This window comes from Periophthalmus magnuspinnatus, chromosome 15 (assembly GCF_009829125.3).
Source record: "Periophthalmus magnuspinnatus isolate fPerMag1 chromosome 15, fPerMag1.2.pri, whole genome shotgun sequence".
Lineage (NCBI taxonomy): Eukaryota > Metazoa > Chordata > Actinopteri > Gobiiformes > Gobiidae > Periophthalmus > Periophthalmus magnuspinnatus.
This window is the reverse complement of record NC_047140.1, coordinates 29,488,322-29,513,267: the sequence shown is the minus strand read 5'-3', so window position 1 is coordinate 29,513,267 and position 24,946 is coordinate 29,488,322. Positions and strand designations below refer to the sequence as shown.

At 38.9% G+C, this 24,946-nt stretch overlaps 1 protein-coding gene across 1 annotated transcript; it reads left to right on the top strand.

Moving 5' to 3' along the window:
• Positions 1-1,100: 1,100 nt before the first annotated feature.
• anapc1 (anaphase promoting complex subunit 1) lies at positions 1,101-24,238 on the top strand. The gene is made up of 53 exons (XM_055227455.1): positions 1,101-1,292; positions 1,920-2,159; positions 2,267-2,431; positions 2,669-2,711; positions 2,794-2,894; positions 2,964-3,046; positions 3,149-3,222; positions 3,293-3,426; positions 3,492-3,652; positions 3,779-3,910; positions 4,007-4,222; positions 4,338-4,433; positions 4,866-4,959; positions 5,115-5,180; positions 5,261-5,401; positions 5,551-5,694; positions 5,850-5,910; positions 6,512-6,567; positions 6,674-6,805; positions 6,898-6,972; positions 7,102-7,176; positions 7,255-7,424; positions 8,813-8,904; positions 9,951-10,099; positions 11,358-11,436; positions 12,016-12,055; positions 12,434-12,507; positions 12,587-12,765; positions 12,865-12,951; positions 13,016-13,155; positions 13,247-13,365; positions 13,467-13,597; positions 13,684-13,824; positions 14,109-14,261; positions 14,343-14,424; positions 14,508-14,599; positions 14,693-14,827; positions 14,906-14,988; positions 15,256-15,334; positions 15,420-15,494; positions 15,617-15,666; positions 16,300-16,450; positions 17,117-17,313; positions 19,002-19,088; positions 19,259-19,376; positions 19,999-20,076; positions 20,150-20,217; positions 20,299-20,437; positions 20,813-20,899; positions 21,382-21,477; positions 23,002-23,191; positions 23,571-23,702; positions 23,780-24,238. Exons 2-53 carry the CDS (start codon positions 1,944-1,946, stop codon positions 23,905-23,907), a joined length of 5,886 nt encoding a protein of 1,961 aa, XP_055083430.1. The 5' UTR covers positions 1,101-1,292; positions 1,920-1,943; the 3' UTR covers positions 23,908-24,238.
• The last annotated feature ends 708 nt before the right edge of the window (positions 24,239-24,946 follow it).

Genomic DNA, 24,946 nt, shown 5'->3' with positions numbered 1-24,946 from the left:
TGTGTTTAATTAATTTAAGACAATACAGAGCTGTGGAAAACTAAAGACTTGTGAACTTATTTTACTTCAAAACATTTTAAGCACATTTGCTGCTGCATGTAGGTTTACATTCATACAACACATAAAAGGTAAATGTTCATGTTTTCAGTAGCATAAGATAGATTTTTGCATTCAGGATAATTTTGTCACATTTAATCAACATAAAAAAGTTGTTTGTGCTCTGAAAAAAAAAAAATGCTTTCCACATTATTTTTACACAAATCCCGCAACTTTTTTCCTTCAGTGTACTTTTAAAAAACTTTGATAATGTCATGATTTCATAAGCATGGTTCACTAAATGTACTCTTTAAACTCCTAAATCCTCCTAAATCTCTTGTTATTGTAAACACAGCACAATATATTTTCTTTCAAGAAAAGAACATCATTGCTTTTAATTCTTCACTGAGAGAAATAGGCGACTGTGCTTCTGACCTGAGAAGGACGCTGACACAACACAACATTATTTACTCATTTTATTCGCACTTCTATCAACAAGGCCAAACTGTTCTCTGCACAATCCACAGTGTGCTTTATTTCACTTCAGATGTGTGACTTTACACAAGTCTGAGTCAATTAGCGTCCCCTTCCACATGTTGGCCTAAATATCAGTTTAATCTGGTTTCTTCCTGAGGCTCTGATCAGACCCACTGGCCTTTGTCATGTTTATAGTGAAATCCTAAAATGTGCAGCAGCAGTGAGTGTGTGTAGTGCCTCTCCCAGGAGGAATCATTTCAATATACTATAGTATTATTGACAGGTTAAATGGCACAGGCTGTAAGATTATTCCTGTTCATTGCAGGTGCAGCTTTATCGATGTCTCTTGAAATTAATTAAACAACCAATTAAAAAAATAAAATAAATAAACAAAGCTCGTGATCAAAGATAGACTAGGTTTAGCCTTGGCCTCTCTAAAAGTGATGCATTAGCATTAGGATAGCACCAGAGCCTCTCTGAGCGCGGATGTGAGACGTGTACGGTTTCTAAGCAACCGCCCGTACCACCCTGACGCACTGACGTCACTCCGCTGACGCTCCGCGCTGATTGGCTGAGCCGAGCAGGAAGAGGATGTCGGGACATCAAGATGTCCGCGCTCGTTTGAAAACCTGCCGTAGCCAAAATGTTAGTTTGACATTTCAATGCTTCATATACGTTTTTAAACTTGGCGTTTGCTTCAGTAAAAACGTGAAGCCGAAGCTGCACATATAGTTATATCAGGACGCGACGACAAAGGACAGTATATTCCTTATTATCAGGTTGGTGTCGTATTATTGGTGCTCAAAGCTAGCGATGTTAGCACTAGCTCAAGGGAAACATTCTACTATTTAAACTTTAGAATCTCAATACTCACCGGTGTTAACTTTGTCAAATAAACTAAACAAATCTATGAATCTAATGTAAAGAGCGTGAGGACGTGGGGGTTATAATAGTGTTAATACAAGCTGCCTAGTTTAGTGTGGATGAAAGATTAAAGTTAGTCTATGCAGTCTATGCAGTGTCAGAGATTTGAGTTATGCTTGTTTAATGATAAAACTGTTTTAATAATGCAGTATAGGAATTAGAGATACAGCAACAATACTTTCTAGTGACTAATGATATTGAATAGTTTAATCTGATCTTCATAATATATGGCTTAAAACACTACAGACCAATTTGGCACAACAAGAAAAGGGTTAGGCTAAGTGTGCCTTACTTTGGTAGATATAGGAAGAAAACAGCTCTATAAAAGCATAGTATACTATATCTTTAACAGAAAAGACATGGCATTTTTTTTCTTCTAAGGCCTAAATCATATCAAATCATATCAATATTGTGACTCATGTATCAAAACTGTACTGTTGTCTTCCTAGCATGAATTTACATTGTACTGTTTGTTTTCTTAGAAATAATGCTGAAATCTGAAACTCATGTCGGAAGTCGTGTATGAAGAGACAGTCACGATGATTGCCGCAGGGGAATTGCAGTCATTTATCCCGTTTGGCCGTGAGCACTGCAGGAACCATCCCAACGCCTTCAACCTGCAGCTTAGAGAGCTCCAGCCTGCCTCAGAGCTCTGGTCGTCTGATGGTGCCGCTGGCCTGGTGGGGTCCCTGCAAGAAGTCAGTCTGCATGAGAGAGACAGGGTAATGAGACTACAATGGGACTTGATATAACTTGACATAAAGTGAAGGTTCTGGAATATATTTGCCCTGTGGTAATGTTTTTGATGCCCAGAATGTGCTTTTCACAGGAATGTTGGCAGCTAAGAAAAGGCTGGGCTGGACTTCAACAGGAGGATGTAGATTTTGAAGAGGAACTCTACACAGCTGGAAATGTTGTTGTTTGGAGTCAAGGCAGCAGTACACAGGCTTCCAGTGTCTATAAAGCTTTTACTGTAGACAGTCTAGTGCAGAAGGTTAGTATTTTCACCTCTTTGTTAGGTAATGAACCCCCAAAAAACCTTTTTGAATCCAACTATTGTCAGTTTGTATTGTTGTTGCCTGATCCTTGTGTGCGATTGTTCACCCACCTTGTTGATGTGGATGTGATGAATGAATAAACAGTGCACCCACTAGCAAAGAAACTTGAGTGTCTAGAACAGCACTACAACTAATTGATTTCATGTAGTAATAGAAGTAATAATAATTTACAGGCACTATGGTGTGACTTTGCTGTTCCACAGACTGAGAAAGATGGTATGGACTTGCAAACACCTATTTGTGACATATATTTTAACTGATTTGAATAAGTAAATCATTTATTTTTTTTAAACATCAGCAGAGGAAGAGGTAGAACACACTGTGTGTATCATGCAGAGCAGCTGCATCAATGTCCACACTGTGACTGGCAAAGATTTTATTTCCCCACTGCCTTTTCAGGTAAGACATAAGATATTTGCTCTATTTTTGCCTATTCCAGACCCTTACATATTTCATATTTTTTACAAGGTCTCCGATGTTTGGCCAACAAAGTTTGGGCTTGTGTTGGAAAGGAAAAACACAACGTCAGATTCACAGCTCAACACTCCATGGTATGTATTTATCTCATGTATGCAAGCAGAAAGATTATTAAAAATTATCTTTTCCATCTTTTACGGGTATTATTTTGTGACTTGAGCTCATTTGTTTTACAGTGAACCTCTACCCACAGTCTTTAGCATGATGCACCCTCTTGATGAGATAGCTCCAGTTGTGTGCAAACCAACAGGTAAAACCAACCAGTTTGTGTCATTCTCTGTAATTTATACTTACTCCTTTTTTGTCCACTCTCTTTGAAGGGAATCGTGTGCAATATGTGTCTGACACTACAATGAAAATAGTGTTTAGCTGCCCTGAGCCCTCAATAATGGTCTCTTATGACACTACACAAGGAACTCACTCTGTGTGGGCCCTGCGTAAAGTCACACAGGATGTAAGTCATTACAAACTGCATGAAAACTATCACTATTGTTTTTAACATTGAAACTTTTAACTCAGGAGAAGAACACCGTTCTTCGGTGCCCGTCTGAGCTGCCTGTTGGTACCCCCATTGGTGTGATGGCTTCTAGTTTTTTAACTTCCCATTTGCAAAATATTTCCCGTTTGGACTCGCCTGGAGGTCCAGGTGGAACTGGGCATGGCCCCTCAACAGGCCCAAGGTGATGCACAGACAGCAAAACATAAGAGACTATTTAATTTAATTTATGCAATTCTTATCCATTAAGAAGTAAAATGACCTTGCTTTAATAAAGAATATAATTTACGGATTAATTTTCCTTGTGTAGTTGTGCTGTTGGTACCAGCTCCCCTCTTTACTACAGTGTTCTACATGGCCACCAGAGCAGGATTTTGATGTCCTCTCCGGGATTTCACTCTCGTGTCAGTTCGCCAAGTATTTCCAGTATGGCTGCTTTGAGGTAGGTTTGTGCAGTATTACATAAAGATTGACATTAGTTGAACAAGATGAATACTAACTATTCCCTCCTTGATGTTTTAATCCCTTTTCACTGTAGTCGAGCCCACTCACCAGGCATGGCAGCTCCCTCTTTTTCGGGCGCAGCGCGATTCAACGCATCTTTCCACAGCCCCAACCCCAGAGCACATGGCTTGTTGCTGTCTCCCAACAGCACAGTGAATGACACTTTGCTGGTCCCTGAGATGGAGCCCATCATACCAGACCTGTGCCTGGAACAACTGTGGAGTGAACCCATCTCAGCTGGGAGTCACAGGTACAGTAATCACAGATCACAATAATTACAGCATGCTTCTTTTTGTTTCTGGTAAATCTGGGCTGTAAGTTTAAATTTCCAATTTTTAATTTTACAATTACCCACTTGATTGTAGGGAAATGAGCAGCCAGGCATCAAAAGTCTTCCTGACATCGGACCTTTGTGAGAACCAGTACCTGTGTTTGTTGGTTGAGTCCCATCAACAGCTCAGGTGAACAATAACACATAATAATTCTCCATTAACTCTTTGGGCATCCAAGAGTTTTCATCTCCATGGATGAAGCTGTTAACAGACAATGGGAGTACATGTCGCTGAGAGTACTTTGTTATTTTTTGTGCATGACAAAGACAAAATAACAAAGTTTTCCATACACGTGTGTCTGTATATTATATATGTATGTATGTATGTGTATGTATGTGTATATATACATATACACACACACACACATACACACCCACCCCCACACACATATATCATACACACACACACACACACACACACACACACACACATGTATGTATCTATGTATATATGTGCTTGTATATACATATCTGTATGTTTATATGCGTGTATGTATGTACGCATGTATGTGTGTACATACTTATGTATGTATGTGTTTGTGTATTTATTATTGTGTTGCAGGTGTGTCAAGTTTATTGAAAGCAATAATGATGCGTCTCAGTTTATTTTTGCTTCAGTCACTGCCATTCCTGCCAAAGACGCAGCTCCTCTTGAGGTATGCCACTAAACATTACTACAAATATATAATCAAGCAAAGACCTTAGTACTTGTACAGTTATGACTGTTAAATGTGTTTCAAATCACCTTAAAACATAAGTTCAACTGTGCATAAGTTGAAATAATAATAGGCTTTTGGACCTCAACTTTTAGAACATAGATGCAATGCTGGTCCTGGAGGCCTGTGGGAGCCTGGTGCTTTACACTGGGGTCACCAGGGTAAGTATATTCAGTTTAACATAATAATCTAATACTGTATTCACAGTAAAACAAAACCTATATCTTATTTGTTTTTACAGATCAGTAAAGTGTTTGTCCCAGGACTCCTGGGTCCTACCTTCAGCATGTCCAACCATAGCTCCCATCTCACACCAGGCCCAGGGGACAATGTCAGTACACCTGCTAATGCAGGAAGCAGACATCTCCAAAGACTGGATGAGGTGTGATACATTCTTGGTTTAAAATATAAGCATGCATTTCTTTTCCATAGTTGATTAAATCAGTGAGTTACTTTCAATACATTTAGTTTAACTTTATAAAGATGTAACTATATTAACCTTATTTATTTTGGTCTTTGTATCTTTTTAAGGCAGTGATGCCTTCTCCAGTGTCTGAACTGAGAAGGCCTCATATTAAGCATCATGAAGCTTCATTTATGGATGACTTCTCCTTCCAGCAAGCAACGTGTCACATCAGGGCTCTGAGAGACCCTGTGTGCAACAGAGTTTCTCTAGTAAGTTTGTGTTTATAACGCTGCTGAATGAAGCTATTTAAGAGTCATGTGACACCTCATTGTACATTTGCACCATAACCAACAAACATTACACTTTTTAATTGTAACCTGTTGCTTAAAATGAATGTAATAATGAATACTGAATATATGTTCAGGAACTAAGCAATGGCACAATACTAAGGATATCCATCCCAGAGATTGCTACTTCTGAACTTGGTGAGATTCCACTTAAACCTACACAGTTTTTTATATGAGCTAATTTAACAGAGAAAGTGTAACTGTTATTGGAAAAAATTAATAATATGGAGGTGTGTGAAGGAAATGAAATGTAGGTTCTCATATAGCGCATGTGTGGGAAGTAATGGTTTGTGAATCAATGCTGTGAAGGTTTAGTTAGCTCAATGTAAAACTCTGTACTATAAGTACTAATGAGTTATAACTAATTGACCAGTGTCTGTATCTTTGTACAAGCATTTACCAGCCTGAATCCTTTCATGGTTGTTTTTAAATTGATTGAGGATAATAATACAGAACATGAATGATATTTAAACCAACGGTTGAACTAGATACTATTTAATATTGAAGCTCCTCTAGTACCTTTTTATTTGTACCAACTTTTGTCTGCTCCAAAAGTGAGTTCCATCTCCCAAACATTTAGTCAAAGCCTCACACAAGGCTTCCTTCCACTGGTTAAACGGTTAGTCGTTAAATTAGTATAACTAGTAAACAAATTCTGTGTAGCTATATTTACTACTTTAACGTTGTTGTGTAAACTAATGGAATATAATTCTTTTTATCTGTGATGTGTTTCTTTTAGTAAGAAAATGCCTTAAGGCCATTCGCTTCATCCTTCCTAAAGAAGCTGCTATGAAAGTTGGTGTTTTTACTCGTCTTATCAAAATAATAAAATAATTAAATAAAATTTAATCAAAACTGAATTTTATATGTAAACACTGTAACAGATAAAATTGTTCTTTAGGTTTTGGTGAAGTGGTATACCATTTACAACGCTCCAGGTGGTCCTAGTACTCATTCAGAGTGGAACATGTTTGTCACGTGTTTCATGACACTTATGGGATACAACACTGAGCGGCTGGTGTGGACTCGAAACGTGAGTGTTTTTGCTTCATGGCTTAAAAAATCAGACCTGTAACATTTAATTGTTTATCTTGACCTTGCTCTAAACCCACTTTTCTTTGATAGCTTCAATTTGAAGTGCCCCTCTCTCCTGTGATTGCTGCCAAGAAGGCTCGCCCTTCTGACGGAGGCTCCGATGAGGTCTGTGTGATGATTGTATGGATGTATGTAGGATGTTGATGAGCTAAAAATAGGTTTTGTTTATTGTGTGTCAACATTTACAAAAAATACACATTAACCTTTGTAACACATTTTGAAAACCTGCTGCAGGATTGGGACTATTTGCTGGGTTCTCACTATCATCGCCAAATGATTTCACAGCCAGTTTTTGCATCACCAGAGTCTGTGAGTATTTTTAGTACAAGTTAAAAGTGATATATATGACAAATGTGTTGACCTGTTTTTGTGTAACTCTCAACATAGGTGTCTTCTGCCACTGGTCCAGCTCCAAAGTTGGACAGTTCAGCTCCACTTTTCCCTCACATTCCAGCTCTTTTCTATGTTCTGCATTTGATCTATCAGGAGCTTCTGCTGGATGAGCTGCAGAGAGCCAGTGCATCGTCACTGCTCTGTCTGCTGCAGCAGCTGGCCCGGTAAATGAAGGTTCATTCTGTCATGTAGTGAGGCGACATATTGGCACAATTTCATCCAGATATGTGTGTTCCCTTGGATATGCAAAACACTAGACGTTTGTGAACCTGATTGCTGTGGAAGTCAGAGGTTAAGTGTGGATAAAAAAAAAAAGAAAAGAAAAACACTTAATAATTGTAATAATTATAATAGTAATACAAATAAGTGCAATAATAATTGTATATTATTATCATCCTTATTTTATCTATTTATTTATTTATTTTTGGTCTAACAGGAAATGCATGCCTTAAATGTATTAGATTCTGCTCAAACCAAATTTGATAACACTTTATAATACACCATTTACAGCCTTAATAAAGCATGAAGAAAGCCATATTAATAATTAACAAATCATTTATTAAGAGTGTTTCAGGCTTTGTAACTACTTAAAAGGCCCATATTATGCCATGTCTATGTTTTAATGTTGTTTCCTCATCACAGACAGACCTGGAGTTGTGTTTTGTTTCATTCACACATGTTTAACACACAAACCCTGCATATTTAGCCTTTTGAGTTATTCTCTCAAACAAAAACACATGTGGTAATGCAGGATGTGCGGCACTATGTTTTTAAACTCCACACCCCTTCACTAGAATCATTTGAATCATTTCAGTCCTGGAATTGCACAATCTCGACTGAACTAAAGGTAAAAGGAGCTGTTAACTGGAAAACTACCACTTCATGACATCACAAGGTGGAACAGAGCATTTTGAGCTTTGGAGATGTAACAGACTAATAATAAAGAGTCACTCAAACATGTGTGAAAGAAACAAAACACAACTCCAGGTCTGTTTTTGAGGAGTTAACAGCATTACAACATAGACATGGCATAATACGGGCCTTTTAAGTAGTTTAAAGCTCACACGAGTCCATTTTGTGTAATATAGGACCTTTTAATTAAAGGGTTAGGGTCAGGAGTTTAATTAAGCTGTTACTAACCCTGACTCATTCTTTATACACTAGTTCATATATGCTTTGTTAACGATAATTAAGGTGTATTAATTATAAAGCGTTACCCAGAATTATTTTAGTTATACTCAAAAATACAAAAAAACATGATAACTGTGATTTTAAATAAAACGCTGTGAATGTGTGGGAGATTCTAATTTCCTCTTCAGGATTAAACATTATTGATTTGTTGAGACGGAATCGTAATTGAACTGCACCTGCTAATTGCTAAGAGACACGTTCTTAATCACAAGTGCAACCCCTTTTTAGGCTTGATTGATTACTTTTAGAGATTCCTTGTATATTTACCCTGCGGAAGAACCTTGACGTGGTTTATACAAGCAACAAATGTATGAATGAAACTCCCCTTTGCAGACTTAACTGTGTTTTTCTTTTTTTGCAGGGACCTTCAATTAGATTCATATGTGGATCTGTATTGGAGAGACTACCCTTCATTAATTAGATGCTTCAATGAGAGTTGCCTCGTAGACCAGGGTAAGACCCATTTACTCTAGTGACGGTAACGAGGCAGGAAACAGGCAAGACATATCGTCAAAGGTCAAGATGGTCTGGAGCGGTGGACTATTTACAACTGTGACTCTCAGTGCACACTACCTTTTCTCACTCACAATTATTATTATTATTACCGGTATTTTTGTATTTATTTTACTGACAAGGCAATATCCAAATCATAGACTGTATATATAAATGGACATAGCTAACCTTCTAGCCGCCATGTTCCAAACTTCACTTTACATTGAAAAACTGTCGCGTCTCTCTCTGGGTCTTAAAATGTTCGTATTAACCTGCCTTAGAAGATCCTTGTGTTCTTATTTCGCTATTTTGTCCGTGAATCAAAATACATTATCAACAGACCAATCAGGCGCCTTCTTTCCCCTGCTAGCGTTAGCAACAGGTTTGATTGACAGCTTTGCTAAGCGTGTGCTCCCTGCTAAACCAGCGGTGCCTGCGTTAAGACACGTTACCTTCAACAGCCTCGCTCTGGATTGGCTCTTTGGTTGCTATGATACTCGCGGTTGGAATTCCAAATATAGAACTCTGCTCCAAATTCGCCGCTATACCTGCTAGCCTCGATGAGCTTCGTTTGGCTGAAGCCGAACGCTGTGGGTGACGTCACACTCACTTAGTCCACTTTTTTTATACAGTCTATGATCCAAATCTCTTTATTGGAAAAGATTAGCATCATCACAATCAGTGACATAACTCTGGCAAGTCCTTAGTTCTTTCATGTCTTGCTTTATTTATTTTTTAACCAACAAATGAGCAAAAAAAAACCCCAAAACAAAACAAAGTGGCTTATCTGGGAGCACACACACCGTATATTTCACCCATAAAATAAATACAGTGAAGTTAGGGGATATTCATGCAAAGTTTTACACATTAACAAACAAAATCAGCACGAAATGGGGATACAAACTGGATCTATTTATCTCCTACTCACTATTTAATTATTTAATCTCTCTGCTATATGTATTTGTACAGGTTTAAATTTTTATATTTTATATTTTGTTCGTTCTCAGGTCCAAATAATCAAATGCATCGTCCATCCTTTTTGAGAGAGGACCCGCCCTGTGTGTTCAACTGGCTCAGCAGCTGTTTAAAAGGAGAGGAGGTGCCCCCTTTTCCCTACCTGCCCAACATCTGTCAGAGGACGAAGCTGATTGTTTTGGTATGAATACAGGCTTTTGTTTATGTTTGGAATACATCTTATTTTCAAACCAGTAAATTATCTTTTAGGTCATTATATAAAGGCTTAGTTAACTTGGATAATCATTTCTTTCATGGAACAAAAGTCTTTCCTGTGTAGCACATTAACTGAAACTTAATTGTGTCTCTAAATATATATTGAACTTGTTTTTTTGTTTTCCTTTTTATTATTTTTATCAGTTATAAACAGACAAACAAATATTTACCTGGAAATCTCAGCAAAACTAAACAAAACGCACACACACAAATAAAAGCCCAAGTACTACTATAGTAATAGGAATATAAATTATAATAAAATGTATATGTATATTGTAAAAAGAAAAAAAAGACAAATAAAATATATAATATAGATAAAAAATTATGCAAAATAAAATAAATGAATTAATTAAAAAAAAGGAAAAAGAGTAAAAATAGGGATCGTAATGTCAATGTCATGTACATATTAACGTCTTAGATGTATTTTTGTTCTTCATTATAGGAAGAGAATATATCAAAATATTATATCTCGATTGTTATTCTGAAGATGTGCAAAATCAGAACATAGGATACAATGTCTATAAATGAAACAAAAATTAAATAAAAGAATTTAGCTTAAAAAGGGCTGTAATCATTGTAACAATTGAACAAAACACAAACATATTTCTGCTTCTTTGTTGGCAATTTCATGTCCCATTCATATTACATGTGACACTTAGTCCCCAACCAAGGCGTTCAAATAAAATAAATAAATAAATAAATATAGTGATCGAAATTATTCAAAAAAGGGGAAAAAATCAGTATATTGACCTTGTTAAGCCAAACTCTAAATATTATGAGTATGTTTACTTCCTGCACTCATTTCCACAGAAAATGTTCTTTATCTGAACATTAATAATTATAATAAACATAATATATGTACAGGTATGTAATGCTGGTTGTGTTTTCTACACTATTTATTATAAAAATAGAGCTAGGTTGAGATCTGTTCAAAACAAAAATGTGCTGGTTTACTTGTATTTCCTTTAGCGTTGCCTTTAGAGTTTATAGTTGAGTTTAGTGGAACTTGCAAACCACTGACCCGTTGTGGCTGTTTAATGTCATCTGAATTTTTACCTGTTTTGTTGTTTGTATAAATTGTGTCTAATATATGCGTCTATGTGTATGAGCATTTCTAACATAATAGAATATCTGTGCCTGTAGCATTCATTCATTGATTTGTTTTTTCCTTATTCTCCCTCCAGAGTTACGCTCTGTACATCACTGGAGATGAAAATGCAACATCGACGCATATGTCCAAATATCTCACCAAACTCTCTGCTGGTGAGTGTTGAGAACCAGACACGTGAATATGGTTATTAATAAGGTTATTAACATAGACTGTATAAAGACGTGGACTAAGTGAGTGTGACGTCACTCATAGTGTTGTGAAGCTCATCGAGGCTAGAGCAGTTAGAGCGGCGAATTTGGCGCCGAGTTCTGTATTAATAATTCCAACCGTGAATATCATAGTGACCAAAGAATTAATTCGGAGCGAGGTTGTTAAAGGTAATGTCCCTTCCCTCCCGCAGCGCTGGTTTATCAGGGAGTGGGCACTTAGCAACGCTGTCAATCAAACTTGTTGCTAACGCTAGCGGGAGTGACCTCAGGGAAAGAAGGCGCCTGATTTGTCTGTTATTAATGTTCATATCGTGATATACCAACACAATAATGAAATAAAAACACCAGGATCATGCAGAGTGGGTTAATACGAACATTTTCAGGTAAGCTAGCAGCGCGCCCATGATCACTTCCTGTTTGTAACGCGGCGGCTAGCAGGTTAGCTATGTCCATTTATATATACAGTCTATGGTTATTATCAAGAGCTACAATTACACAAAACAAATTCATGTCTTCTTTCAGTTAAAGGTCATAAGTTCAGCAACGAGCCTCACTACAGACGGTAAAAAAAACTATCTATTTTAAATTAAAGGTGCACTATGCAACTTTTGTGGTGATTCTGCCACCTGCTTGTCTCTGTGAAGTCAATTTTGCTTTGCCTGAATTGTTTGAGTATTTATTTATTTCCATGGAGACAAGAAGGTGGCGCCACTAACCCAAGTTACAGGTCAGATTTGTGGAGTGGCAAACCTGGTAGACAAACAGATAAAAGCAACATAAATGCGTTAACGTCATATTGTGGAATATTCCAGTCAAAATGATGAGGACAAGCAATTGGCATACGCTCGACCAGAAAGGTTTCATAATGCACCTTCATATACTGTGTTAATTTTCAGTTTTTATGTGATTACTTTGTTTTAACTCTACCTTTTCTTTTTAGACAAAGTAGTGTACATATGAAGTTTTCCTCAGAGAGTTTGGCTGAGCAGTTGGTAGTCTGGCTCACTTCTGAAGGTAGCAGTTTGCGTTAAATACAACTTTAAGAGCAAAGTTTTTTGTTTTTTTTAATAATACTGTGCTTTTCCTGCTTTAGCTTTCACCCTAAAAGATCTAGAGTCTGTTCCTTTTGGTGTCGCGCTTCCTATTAGAGAAGCAATTTACCGCTGCCGTGAGCAACCGTGTTCCGATTGGTCAGAAGAAGTCTGTTTATTGATCGGGCGTCAGGATCTCACGAAACAAGCCCACAAGATGACTTTGGCCAAGAGCAAAACGGTAAAAATATGTCTTATTTGTACCGGCGTCTTATACAGATATGATATTACATAATTCAGTTTTTCTTTTTGATTCTCCACATAAAAATAACCCATGTAGTCTGTGGGGTCTGGCCTGTCGTTGGAGCCTCCAGCCTCTACAGAAGCAGACGGAGAGGAGGATGGAATGTCAGATATAATTCATGAGGTACCAGATCCTTTGTGCACTTTTACACTGTATCCTCAGCTGGATATAACTCTGCCCTTTTTAGGTGACAGGACTGATCTGGAGTCAAGACCTCCGAGTCCAGGAAGTGAGGAGGCTTCTGCAGAGCTCCAGACCAGTGCGGGTCAGCGTGGTACAGTTGCCTGAAGTTTCAGACCATGAATACATAGAGGAAAAGGAAAACAAGTCAGTCACTGGTTCATTTTCTATTGATTTTAAATTTAATTAGTGTATGTATTGTTTTTATAATACAGTCTTGGTTTATTTTTTGTGCCAGACTTCTACAGTTGTGCCAACGGACCATGGCTCTTCCTGTTGGACGAGGCCTGTTTACTCTCTTTTCTTACCATCCCGTCCCAACAGAGCCATTACCTGTGCCAAAACTCAATCTCACTGGTTGGTATCAGTAGCTTGTTACCTTCATACCTTTTGTAGTATTTTCTGATAAGGTTTACAAAGGATTAAGGTTTTTATGTATTATTTTAATGCTCCACCAGGACGAGCCCCTCCCAGAAACGCCATGGTTGATCTGAATAGTGGAAACATGGATGTTCCTCCCAATATGACGAGTTGGCCCAGTTTTCATAATGGAGTCGCTGCTGGCCTCAAAATAGCTCCAGCCTCACAGGTCAGCCTCCTGTTCACTGAGCTGTGGACTCTACAGTGTTTGCTGTGTAAACTTTGTCTTACAGTTTAAATGTGTTTGTTTTTAAGGTGGACTCAGCCTGGATAGCGTACAACAAACCAAAAAGCCCAGAGTTGGCCAATGAGTATGCAGGTTTTCTTATGGCGCTCGGGCTCAATGGTCACCTGACAAAGTTGGCCACACTCAACATACATGACTACCTCACAAAGGTATCCCACATACAGAGTGTATGAAGATACTTCAGCAAAAAAACTTAATTATAAAAAAGTATTGGAAACAACAAATGCTGCTTTTTTTTCTTTTGAAGTTTTGAAGTTTGCACAAAGCATGGGTGTGGGTGTTACATGAGTAATGTCCATTGTTGGGAGTTTGTCCCATATTCTCAATTACTTGATCCTGATCTAAAGAGTTTCAATGCTAAGTCGGCCAACTGATAGTCTTTGCGCCCTCTGCTGGCTCTATTGTTGTAATTTGTAAGTCTTTGTTTTTGCAGGGCCATGAGATGACCAGCATTGGGCTCTTACTGGGCGTGTCGGCAGCCAAACTGGGCACTATGGACATGTCTGTCACACGACTGCTGAGTATCCACATCCCTGCTCTTCTGCCACCCACCTCCACAGAACTGGACGTCCCTCACAATGTGCAGGTTTGTCTTCAACTTATATTTGCATTTGTGTGTAATAAAATAACAAATAAAGACATGGTAAATATGTTTTATTTTTTGCAGGTTGCTGCGGTGATTGGCATCGGTCTTGTGTATCAAGGAACAGGTCATAGACACAATGCTGAAGTCTTACTGTCTGAGATCGGTAAATCAGTGCCCTTGACTTTACTTTATTTATGCAAAAAGTAACTCAGTTTAGTGATGACTTGTGCTCAATGATGTTTGCAGGACGACCTCCTGGCCCTGAGATGGAGTACTGTACTGACAGAGAGTCTTATTCACTTGCTGCTGGTCTGGCCCTGGGCATGGTCTGCTTGGGGGTGTGTTGTCCGTATATTAAAACTACATTTGTATTTTTCACACCTTCTATGGTTTAATATTTCTGCCCTTGTTTATGCTTGCCCTTTTTGCAGCATGGCAGTAACTTGATTGGCATGACGGACTTGAATGTGCCCGAGCAGCTGTATCAGTACATGGTGGGGGGTCACCGCAGAGCACAGCCTGGAGCCAGTCGAGAGAGACACAAATCGCCCAGCTACCAGATCAAGGTAGATGGACTCTGAGCTCCTGGCACATGTCAAAATATCCCTTTTCCATTAAAAAGCCTTAAAAAACTCTTGTTGCAGGAGGGTGACACCATCAATGTTGATGTCACGTGTCCAGGAGCTACACTGTCTCTCGCCATGATTTACCTCAAGACCAACAACCGGTAAGAATCCCCCATTATGAACTGATGAGCTTTTTAATCATACTATGATTATTATTTTTGATTTGGTCCCAAACACGGTGCCCAACCCCAAATGGAAAACAAAGAGCATCCTAACCTGTCACTCGGCATATCTCTGATAATTACCTTTACCTTAAAGCTGCCTGCGCTTGGTCAAGAGGCTCCTGTTTTCTTCTCAAACTCTGGATGCTGTAGCTTTATATTAACACCTTCTTGTGTCTTCCCGAATTTCTGTGCTTTCTTCTTCAGGTCGATAGCTGATTGGCTGAAGCCTCCAGACACTTGGTTTCTTCTGGACTTCATCAAACCAGAGTTCCTGCTGCTGAGGGTGAGTCCTATATGACTTGATATGTTTTTTTCACACCTCTCCTTTTAATATAATTTGTCTGTTCTTTCCCCTTTTTTGGTCTCAGACTCTAGCGAGATGTATTATCATGTGGGATGAGATCCTCCCAAATGCAGAATGGGTGAAAAGTAACATACCTCAGGTGAGAAAACATAAATTATGGGAGAAATCCTACATATATATTTTGAATTGTAATAATTATTTAAAAACTAACATTAAGTACATTATAGGATTAGGATTTATGTTGTCTTCTCTTGTGTTTAGATTATGAGGGGGACATTGCCCTCAGAAGACATCAACATGGAGACAATGACGTGAGTATTCTACCCACAGACTTTATATATAAATGGACATAGCTAATCTGCTAGGTGCTGCGTTCTAGATAAGAAGTGATCAGTGGGCGCGCTTCCGGCTCCATCGACTCAGGAAACTGTCACCCCTCTCTCTGTAACGGCTGCAGCGAGCCTCATCATTTTGGTCTTAAAATGCTCATATTAAGCCTCTCCTGATCCTGGTGTTTTTATTGCACTATTGTGTCTGTAAATCAAGATATGAACATTAACAACCGACAAATCAGCTGCCTTATTTCTCAGAGGTCGCTCCTACTAGGTTTAGCAACAAGTTTGATTGACAGCGTTGCTAATTGCACGCTCCCTGCCAAACCTTCTACATCTTTGCTCCAGATTGACGCATTGGTTGCTCTAAACCCCCATAACTGAACCTTGATGAGCTTCATTTGACTGGAGCCGAACACTTCTTTATACAGTCTTCCACATTGAGGCCGACATTATAAATTTGTTCTTTATGTTAAATGAAACACTCCGCAGTAAATTTTAAATAAATGTCTCAGTCTGTTTGATTGACAGAAGAATACTGTATTTCTCTATTGATGTATTTTCACCTTTCAAACCACATATTTGTCTATAACTGTCATTTTTCTGTTCAAGTCAAGCTCAGGACTACATCACGGCCGGGGCCTGCATGGCGCTGGGGCTGCGTTTCGCTGGTTCTGCAAACTCTGATGCTTTTGACTGTCTTTATGAGTTTGCTCGAACATTCATGAAACACATCATGACTTTTTCTGGAACAAATGCTGTGGTAAGTTACGTTGTATTTTTGTATTTGCATTAAAGGTTTGCTATGTAACTTTTTTGTCTGATTTTCCACCACTTGCTTGTTTCTATGGAGATGTTATAGCTTTACCTGGAATGCCTTAAACTTACCAAACTTACCTAGCTTGTAGTTATTTATTCACAGGTGTTTTTATTTATTGCTAAAAATTGATAGAAAAACATACATTCTTACTATGAACTGGCTTCCCTCTCCATTTAATGCCATACTATGGATCATTCCAGGCTGTAGTGCACCTTCATGACTTTTTCTTGTCAATGAATAAATCTAGTAAAGCCTATATTGCAAAAACAGCAGTTTGTTAGACCATTGTGTGCTGTGTATAATGAATTATTAAGTATTTTATTGATTGCAAACCCATAAAAAAGTCAATGTATTGGTGGTCCACTCTGCTTCACTTTTCCCTCTGAAAGAAACTGTTCTAAAGTGTACGTGCCTGAAAATTCAAGCGTATGAATACTAGCATTGTGCCAAAGAGTTTACAATTACATAGATTCACAAACCTACTTCCCCTATGCATGGTTTATTAGTCTAGTACCTCAGCTGTAATGGCTTTGTTGGCTCATTAAAATTGTTCGGATAATGTACTTCACTATTGTACTAATTTTACTCTGCTTTGCTTCACTAATAAAGCAGACAGGTTTCTACAATCTTCAGACTGGACTGTCCATGATTCTTCTGGCTATGTCCATGGTCATGGCTGGCACCGGGAACCTGAAAGTGCTGCAGCTTTGCCGTTTCTTTCACAAGCGAACGGGCGGAGAAATGAACTATGGGTTTCACATGGCTCACCACATGGCTCTGGGTCTGCTCTTCCTCGGTGGCGGAAGGTAAAGAGATGTAAATGTAAATAAGTCAGGTTCACTAAGCTCACCAATACTGCATAAACTACATTTCTGCCCTCAGATTTGATCAGATTAACCTTTTAATTTAAATTCATTCAGGCGTTGCCATGTCTGTGACTGAAAGCTCTTTTTGTGTATATTTGCACTAATTGTAATTTGAATGTGAGTCTGGGTCTGCTGAGGTGAGTTTAGGTTAGTTTAGGTCGGGTAACAGGGTCATGGAAAAGCATTGTTTGTTTGTCCTTTGACTTTTTGGATATCCGACCTTTCACCTGGTTTATTCAGTTTCCTGTTTCATATTCAACCTGTATCTTTATTATTTTCACCTCATATTTGCATTTCCTGTTCTATTTGGCCCGAGCCGAGGGACTAATTAAAATTGTTACAAAATACCATATATCTCAAAAAATCAAGGAGTAAACAAGACTGAACAGGCCAGTGACTGGTATAGAAAAATTATAACTTTTGGAGATCTAATTTTGAGTTAAGACTCAGAGAAAAAAAATATTGAAAGATGGATCAGCAGCGCCACCTCAGAAATACATTTTGCTGGGGCCAGTGGGCACAAGTCGCACTTTTGACGTCTCTTCCTCCAGTTTCAACACTTCAGCCTTGGCCAAAAGATGATTCAATTCAAGATCATCAGTTGCATTTGTGATACATTGTGGGGCATAGTGATTTTGCAACAAAATATATATATATATATTTTAATTTCACAATAATCTTAATTTTAAAAATTGGAATAACTCGATAGAACGTGCGTGCAGGTTTGAGCTAGACACAATGATATGCAAATAAAGGCGCTGTCTAAGAAAATGACTCTCTAGCGCCCTCTCAAAGTTCAGATTTCCTTCCTTTCCTATGACTGAGAACAATGTGTCAGTCACATTAGTTTTGCTTTTTAGTTATAGGACAAAAATAAAGGTCATGAAGCTCGAGCCAAAGTAGAACATAAACATTTTTCCTCAACATTTGGAGGATGGGTGATGCTCCTTTTGGCATTAACCCTACAGTCCAAGGGGGCGAGGGCCTTTAACGTCGTGTGCGACTTTAATTCTGTTATGATTTGAAGAACAAAAGTTGCACTTAATTTGACTATAAACATAAGGGATATGTGGGATATTTTATACTGATGCTCTATAGTGCTGGACATTATAGTTGCCTCTATTATCAAATCTGTCTGCAGTTATTTAGATAATAGACTGTGTTCCGTGTTGTTGCACCTGTAGTTCAGACCTCTTCAAACTTGTTCTGAAATGTACAGTTCATATTTGATTCTTCTCTCAAATGTCAATGCTCCTGGAGTAGTTTATAATGAGCACATTATCCTACTTTTTAAACACAACTTGTCTCTATGGAGATGTTATTACTTTGCCTGGACTGTCCCACAGTATTAAACTAAATCTATGTGACATTTCTTCAAAAATTCTTCATTTACTTTACTCCATGGAGATGGATAAAGGTTTAATGCCATTTTGTGGAACATCCAGACAAAGCAATAACATCTTCAAAGATGAGCAGGAAGCAGACGCTCTGGCAGAAAACTTACGTAGTGCTCCTTGATTTTACAGTGTTCATTTTATTGTAACAGTTAAAATCAAAAACACAAATATGCAGGAATGGCATTGTTGTGCAAGTCAAGTGTTTATGTCATTTTTATTTTTCAATTTTAGGTACAGCCTGAGTACCTCCAATTCCGCTATAGCTGCTCTGTTGTGTGCCTTGTATCCACACTTCCCTGCCCACAGTACAGATAACCGGTGAGACTTTTTTGATGTATCCTATTTTTCAGTTTGCAGTGGTCGTGTACTCTCTGGTCTCATGAATATGGCCTTCCTTTATCTATTTAAATTTTAACAAAGAAGGTGACATCCACATAGCTCAATGCACTGACTGAATGCTGAATATTGAGTTGAATGTTCTTGTTCAGTTACCATCTCCAGGCTTTGCGGCACTTGGCAGTTTTGGCCGCTGAGCCCCGTCTCCTTGTCCCAGTGGACGTGGACTCTCTTAAACCCTGCTACGCTCTCCTGGAAGTCACCTACAAGGCAAGTGTCACATACGGCAGATCATCAGCTGAGGCAGGACTGCTTCTTTCAACTGCGCAAACACGGGGCAAACACGGGGCAAACACGGGGCAAACACGGGGCAAATACGGGGCAAATACGGGGCAAACACGGTGCAAACACGGTGCAAACACGGTGCAAACACGGTGCAAACACGGTGCAAACACGGTGCAAACACGGGGCAAACACGGGGCAAACACGGGGCAAACACGGGGCAAACACGGGGCAAACACGGGGCAAACACGGGGCATACACGAAAATAGTGTGATTTTGCCCCACATCAGCTCAGTCCGGGCTTTTAATTAATTGAATCCCCTGATGCAGTCAATGTTGGAAAGACACATTTCACAAATGCTGCACTGTCTCCACTCATTTCCACTACCATTACCCCATTACTTAGAGGCAGATATACGCCTGTATGCCATAACAATAATTGTTCAATTAAAACTCAGAATAGCTTTATACATGTCTGAAAGTTATTTTTGTTCATTTGGTTTAATGCAGTTTCTGTCTACAGTCTAAAAACCACATCCCAGAGCAGTTTCTGTCTTTGTCTGGCTCTGAAATATCTGAATGTTAGAGCAGTGTTCCTTGTGTCTTTCAGGAAACAAAATGGTACGATGAAACAACAGTGGAACTGATGGCTCCTACTATGCTCCCTGAGCTTCACCTCCTAAAGCGGGTAAAAACATGTTCACAATAACAGTAATTCTGCCACAATGTACAAATGTGCTCATTCAGCTGTAACGCATCAGGTGAAGGTAAAAGGCCCTCGCTACTGGGAACTGTCAGTGGATCTCAGTAAAGAGACACAACATCTAAAGTAAGTGACTGCTTTTACACACACAGGCTTGTTCACATGTGGAGGTGGGTCTTGCTGATTAGAAGACTCTCTTTTCCACAGATCTATCCTGTCCAGAGATGGAGTGTTGTATGTCAAACTGCGGGCTGGACAGTTGCCTTACAAAGACGACCCTCAGGGATGGAAGAGTTTACTTGCTTCAACAGTCAACCATCGGCTCTCCGGAGCAGGAGCCTTTAAGGTGAAGCCACGTGTGAAGTTGAAGGACATGCTTTGTTTTGTGCTGTTGGTAATGTGCTGTGACACAGGTGGACTCATTTGAGACGAGTTTGCATCAGCGACAGCTTTTGACTCGCGGTTCTCTCCAGTGGCTCGTGCTGGCAGCTTGTCACTACAGGTGGAGCAGGCGGTTGTGTGTTTGACAGACTATTACTGCTTTCCTGTGGCTCAGTCTGTCAATACACCTGAGCTGAGTCCACCGGGAGGAAAAGACCATTCACTCTACCCCCTCAACCCACTGCCCCATTTCCTCTCATAGTGCACTCATCTGTGGTGTGTTCTTATTGTGAGATTTATGCATGGACACAGAAAAGTAACACCCTTGTTTTGTCTGCAGCCTGGAGCCATCTCTACACTGACCTCTGACCCTGTTCTGGTGTCGTTTGCCGAGTTGTTTTGTAAAAACTCAGAAGGAATGAAGCATGTGAGTTAAACACAAGACAAATGTATATTTGCAGACCTGGTTCAGTGGACATGACGACGCGTGAACAGAGTCATACAAACCAGTCCCCTGACCTGTATTGTGCAGCTTTACTCCTGTTTTGAGTGTAGTCTGCCGTGGATTGGCTGAGGCAGGTTAATTGCTTGTATAGCGCACTGTCTGACACAGAAATGGAAGAAAATTGGTCTGTGGCGTAACGTTTTATAATTGAATTTACAGTGAACACACATCCACGCTGTTGGTGTTTATCTCGTTTATCAGTTTAGCCTCTTCTCACTCCTGTTTTGTTTTATTAACGTCTTATTCCCATCCTCAAAAATAATTGCTAGATTTAGTTGTCGTCTAGAGATAATTCACTGTGAAATTTGATGCAGCTGCTTGACCTGAATGGCCCAGTGTTGTAGGTTTATCTATTTTCATGGCATAATGTTATTTCCTGGTTCACTTTCTGTGTTTTTGAGCAGAGAGAAGAAACTTTGGTGCTGTTTTCGGCAATGCTGTATGAATGTGTGACGCAGGAATGTCCGGAGATGCTGCCCACTTATATCGCCATTGAGCAGGTAAAATAATGAGATTTTGACTGTCCACAAATATCGCCGCCGAGAAGGTAACGTAATGGGATTTTGTTTGTGAAGAAATACTTGTGTTTTTACAATCGATATCAACCAAGTTTAGCTTCGCTGCACTTTCTCAACAACAGAATAACACTTCTCAAACAATAGCTACAGTTTTAGTGATACTTTGCAGTGACGTCGAGCTGGGGGTGTTCTACATGTATCTGTTTTGACGTAATGTTGAGCAGTTCCCATGGTGACACAGCGCATACATTAGTTAATATAGACAAAAAAGTTTTAAAGATCGTTTGAAAACTAAAACAATACAAAATGGATTCAAACTACACATTCTGGAGACAAGGAGGTAGCGGACACTGTGCAGATCTGACCTGTAACTTTGCCTGGTAGCGCTGTCACCTGCTCGTGTCCATGAAGAGAAGCAGATGACGCTACCAGGCAAAGTTACAGGTCAGATCTGCGGAGGCGTGATCCTGCTCGTAGTAAGTGCAATGTGAGACATATTAACTTAATGTCATTCTGTGGAACATTCCATTAACACAAATAGAGACGAGCGGAGGCACTATGCAACTTTTCCACCAGAAAAAGTAATTTACAGCCAGACACTAAACAAGGAGCAGTTTGAAGTTGAAAAATATGTTGAAAATTACAGGAAGTAGAGCGTTTCTATTTTAGAGAGTTCCATTTCCATGACATGACACGACACTAGAGATAAGTCTGTCCAAACGTTAGACACAAAAAACATCCAAAAAACACATTGTTCTGATACTTTAAACATGATTACAGCAAAATAAAGGTGTTTTCTTATATTTTTATTTGTTAAATAATAATTCCTGTGTACATTAGAAGAGTTTTGGCTCAGTGCAGTGGTGGATAAAGTGCTCAGTTTTTTATTTCTTAAGCAAAAGTACAGATACAGAGGTAAAAAATTACTCAAGGATAAGTAAAAGTAAAAAATCTACTTAAGTAAAAGTATCGAAAAATGTTTAAAAATATACTTTGAGAGTAAAAAGTAAAAGTGCTGTTAATTTGTTAAAGTTTTAAATGCAGTGATATTGATTCAAAATGAGGGTCAGCAGTAAAAACACGAATCAGTTTCTTAATTTTTTTCATGAATTTTGTGTGTTTAGTTTTGTTTTGCTTAAAGCCGAAGCTTGAACTCGAAAACTTTAGCCAGGATGTTTCCAGGAAGGGTAAAAAAAATAACCCTTCAAATCATATGAAAAGTACTTTTTACTTTTCAGTCCAGTTAAAAAAATATAATGGAGTAGAAAGTACAAATACTACTCTCCAATGTAGTGAAGTAAAAGTAAAAAGTATCCACTGTAAAACATATATAAGTAAAGTGCAGATACCTAAAAATGTTTGCTAGGTAACAGTTATGAAATTCCCTAGTGCGATGTCATGATTAACAACCAGGAAGTACATTTTTAAACCTGAAGATACTACACATTGACTGGAATAACTGTGCGTATAATAATAATAATAGTGCTTTGGTCTGTGTGTTCTCAGGCTGTGGGGGATCTGCGACAGGGGGCGCTGCTGCAGACGTTCCCCTTGTGGCAGCTGCGCTTGGTGGTGGAGCTCTGGGACAGCCGTCTGCTGCGGGGGTCCGAGAGTCGGCACGCGGCTCTGCTCACCTCAGAGTTCCTCCCCGTTATGAAAAACATGGTGGATGTGATTTTGGACAAATGGCTGAAAGGTAAAGAGATGAAGGCATTGGTAAACAGTTATGAAGTTGTGAAAATTACGCTGAGTTTAGCAAAAAACCAAAAACGAAATATGACAGCGCTACCATCAGCAGAAATCATTGGAGTTAAGGTTTGTTTTGACTTGTTTTCTAATGCTGGGTGTAACTGAGAGCTTGTTGTGTGTAAACTAAACTCACATTCCTGCACGCCTACAGCCTCTTTGAAAACTAAATTACTGTGCGGCGGTGCTTCAAATGCTTCTATTATTGACAAATGGCACGCTCAATGAAACTAAAACGTGGGAGTTATCGGTTTTATTTCCATGAAGGTGTGAAGTCCGCAGATGTTATCGTGTGCGTGAGCGATTGTGACGTGTGTTTGTGCCTGTAGACAACGCTGCGGTGGTGAAGTCCTATATGACGGGGGAGAGTTTTCCTAAAGATGTCCAGTGTGTGGTGTTGGCCTGTTTTCTGGTCTACAGGTCCATCCCCTACATGAAAAACAGCCACTCTCACCTGGAGGGTAAAGTTATATTTACCAAACGCACTAGTACACAATTACAGTGAAATGTTTTTAATGTTGTCGTTTCTTCTCTGTAGGCTGCAGCTCAATGGGAGATTTGATTTCACGCAGCAGCGAGTTGGGGATCCCTCTCAGAGACCTGCTGAGGCTGGCTCCTCTGCTCCTCGGCTCCACGGCTGGACTCCCCTCGCTCTTGGGCCTGTGACGGGACGCCGGTGCTGCTCTCCATGAAGACTTGAGTCAGAAGATGATGGAGGTCCAGACAAACTTTGCCTCTAAGAGGTATTCAGCCACAAACAGAAGCAATTTGTTTTAAAACAGTATTTTTGTTATATATTTGTATGCATGCTTCTGCACTATGGTTGCCACTCTTGGTTTTAACCTTTAAAAATGTTGGTCAGTCCTTTAAACTGTAAAGAAAACACAAAACAAACATGTCTTGAATTTAAATTACTGAATTTTAAATAATGCAAATACACGTCGTCTTTAGTCCAACTTGGTGTTAAAAAGTAAATAAAAACAGTCTTGTTAATCACATTCCAAGATTCCCTTCTTTCAACTTGTCCATTCTGTATTTACCAGAGAAAACCATAATCCTTCTGGGATGCAAACCATTAAAACAAACAGCCTGTTTTTTTCCCATCCAGCTTCAAAGTGTTAACATAACATTGGCTGTTTTTGATCCATTTGAACATATTTGTGTCTATTCCAATTCCACTTGTTCATTATTTGAGGCCAGTGTGACAAACTAGATTAGAAAGATGGTTGAAAAAATCACAATGAGGCGACAGTTATGTGAAATATATTTTTAAAAAGTGTTATATTTTGTTATAGTTTTTACAATGAACTAAAGGTAAAAAAAAAGTCTTAGAAAAAGGTCCAGTTGATTCTCTGCTGCAGGTCTCGACTTTTTCATAATGACATTTCACTGCAGCAGGAAGTACAGTTTCACTTAATGGTTCCAGAACATTTTTTAATTTTTTTTGTAATTAAAAGTAAAAACAGAGCTGTGGTAGTTTCAAATATGGAACAAGACATGAAGACACACACGCAGAGACAAGGCGAGTTTATTTGTATAGCACAATTTATACACCAAGTCATTTAAAGTGTTTTACAGAATAAGAAGGACGTTAAAATCACAGTGAACAAATCAATTAAACCTTTCAGTCATTCCCAGCTAAACGGAAGAGTTTGTGCGTCACAGTGGAAGCCGGTCTCACATTGTCAGCATTTTAACTGCATAA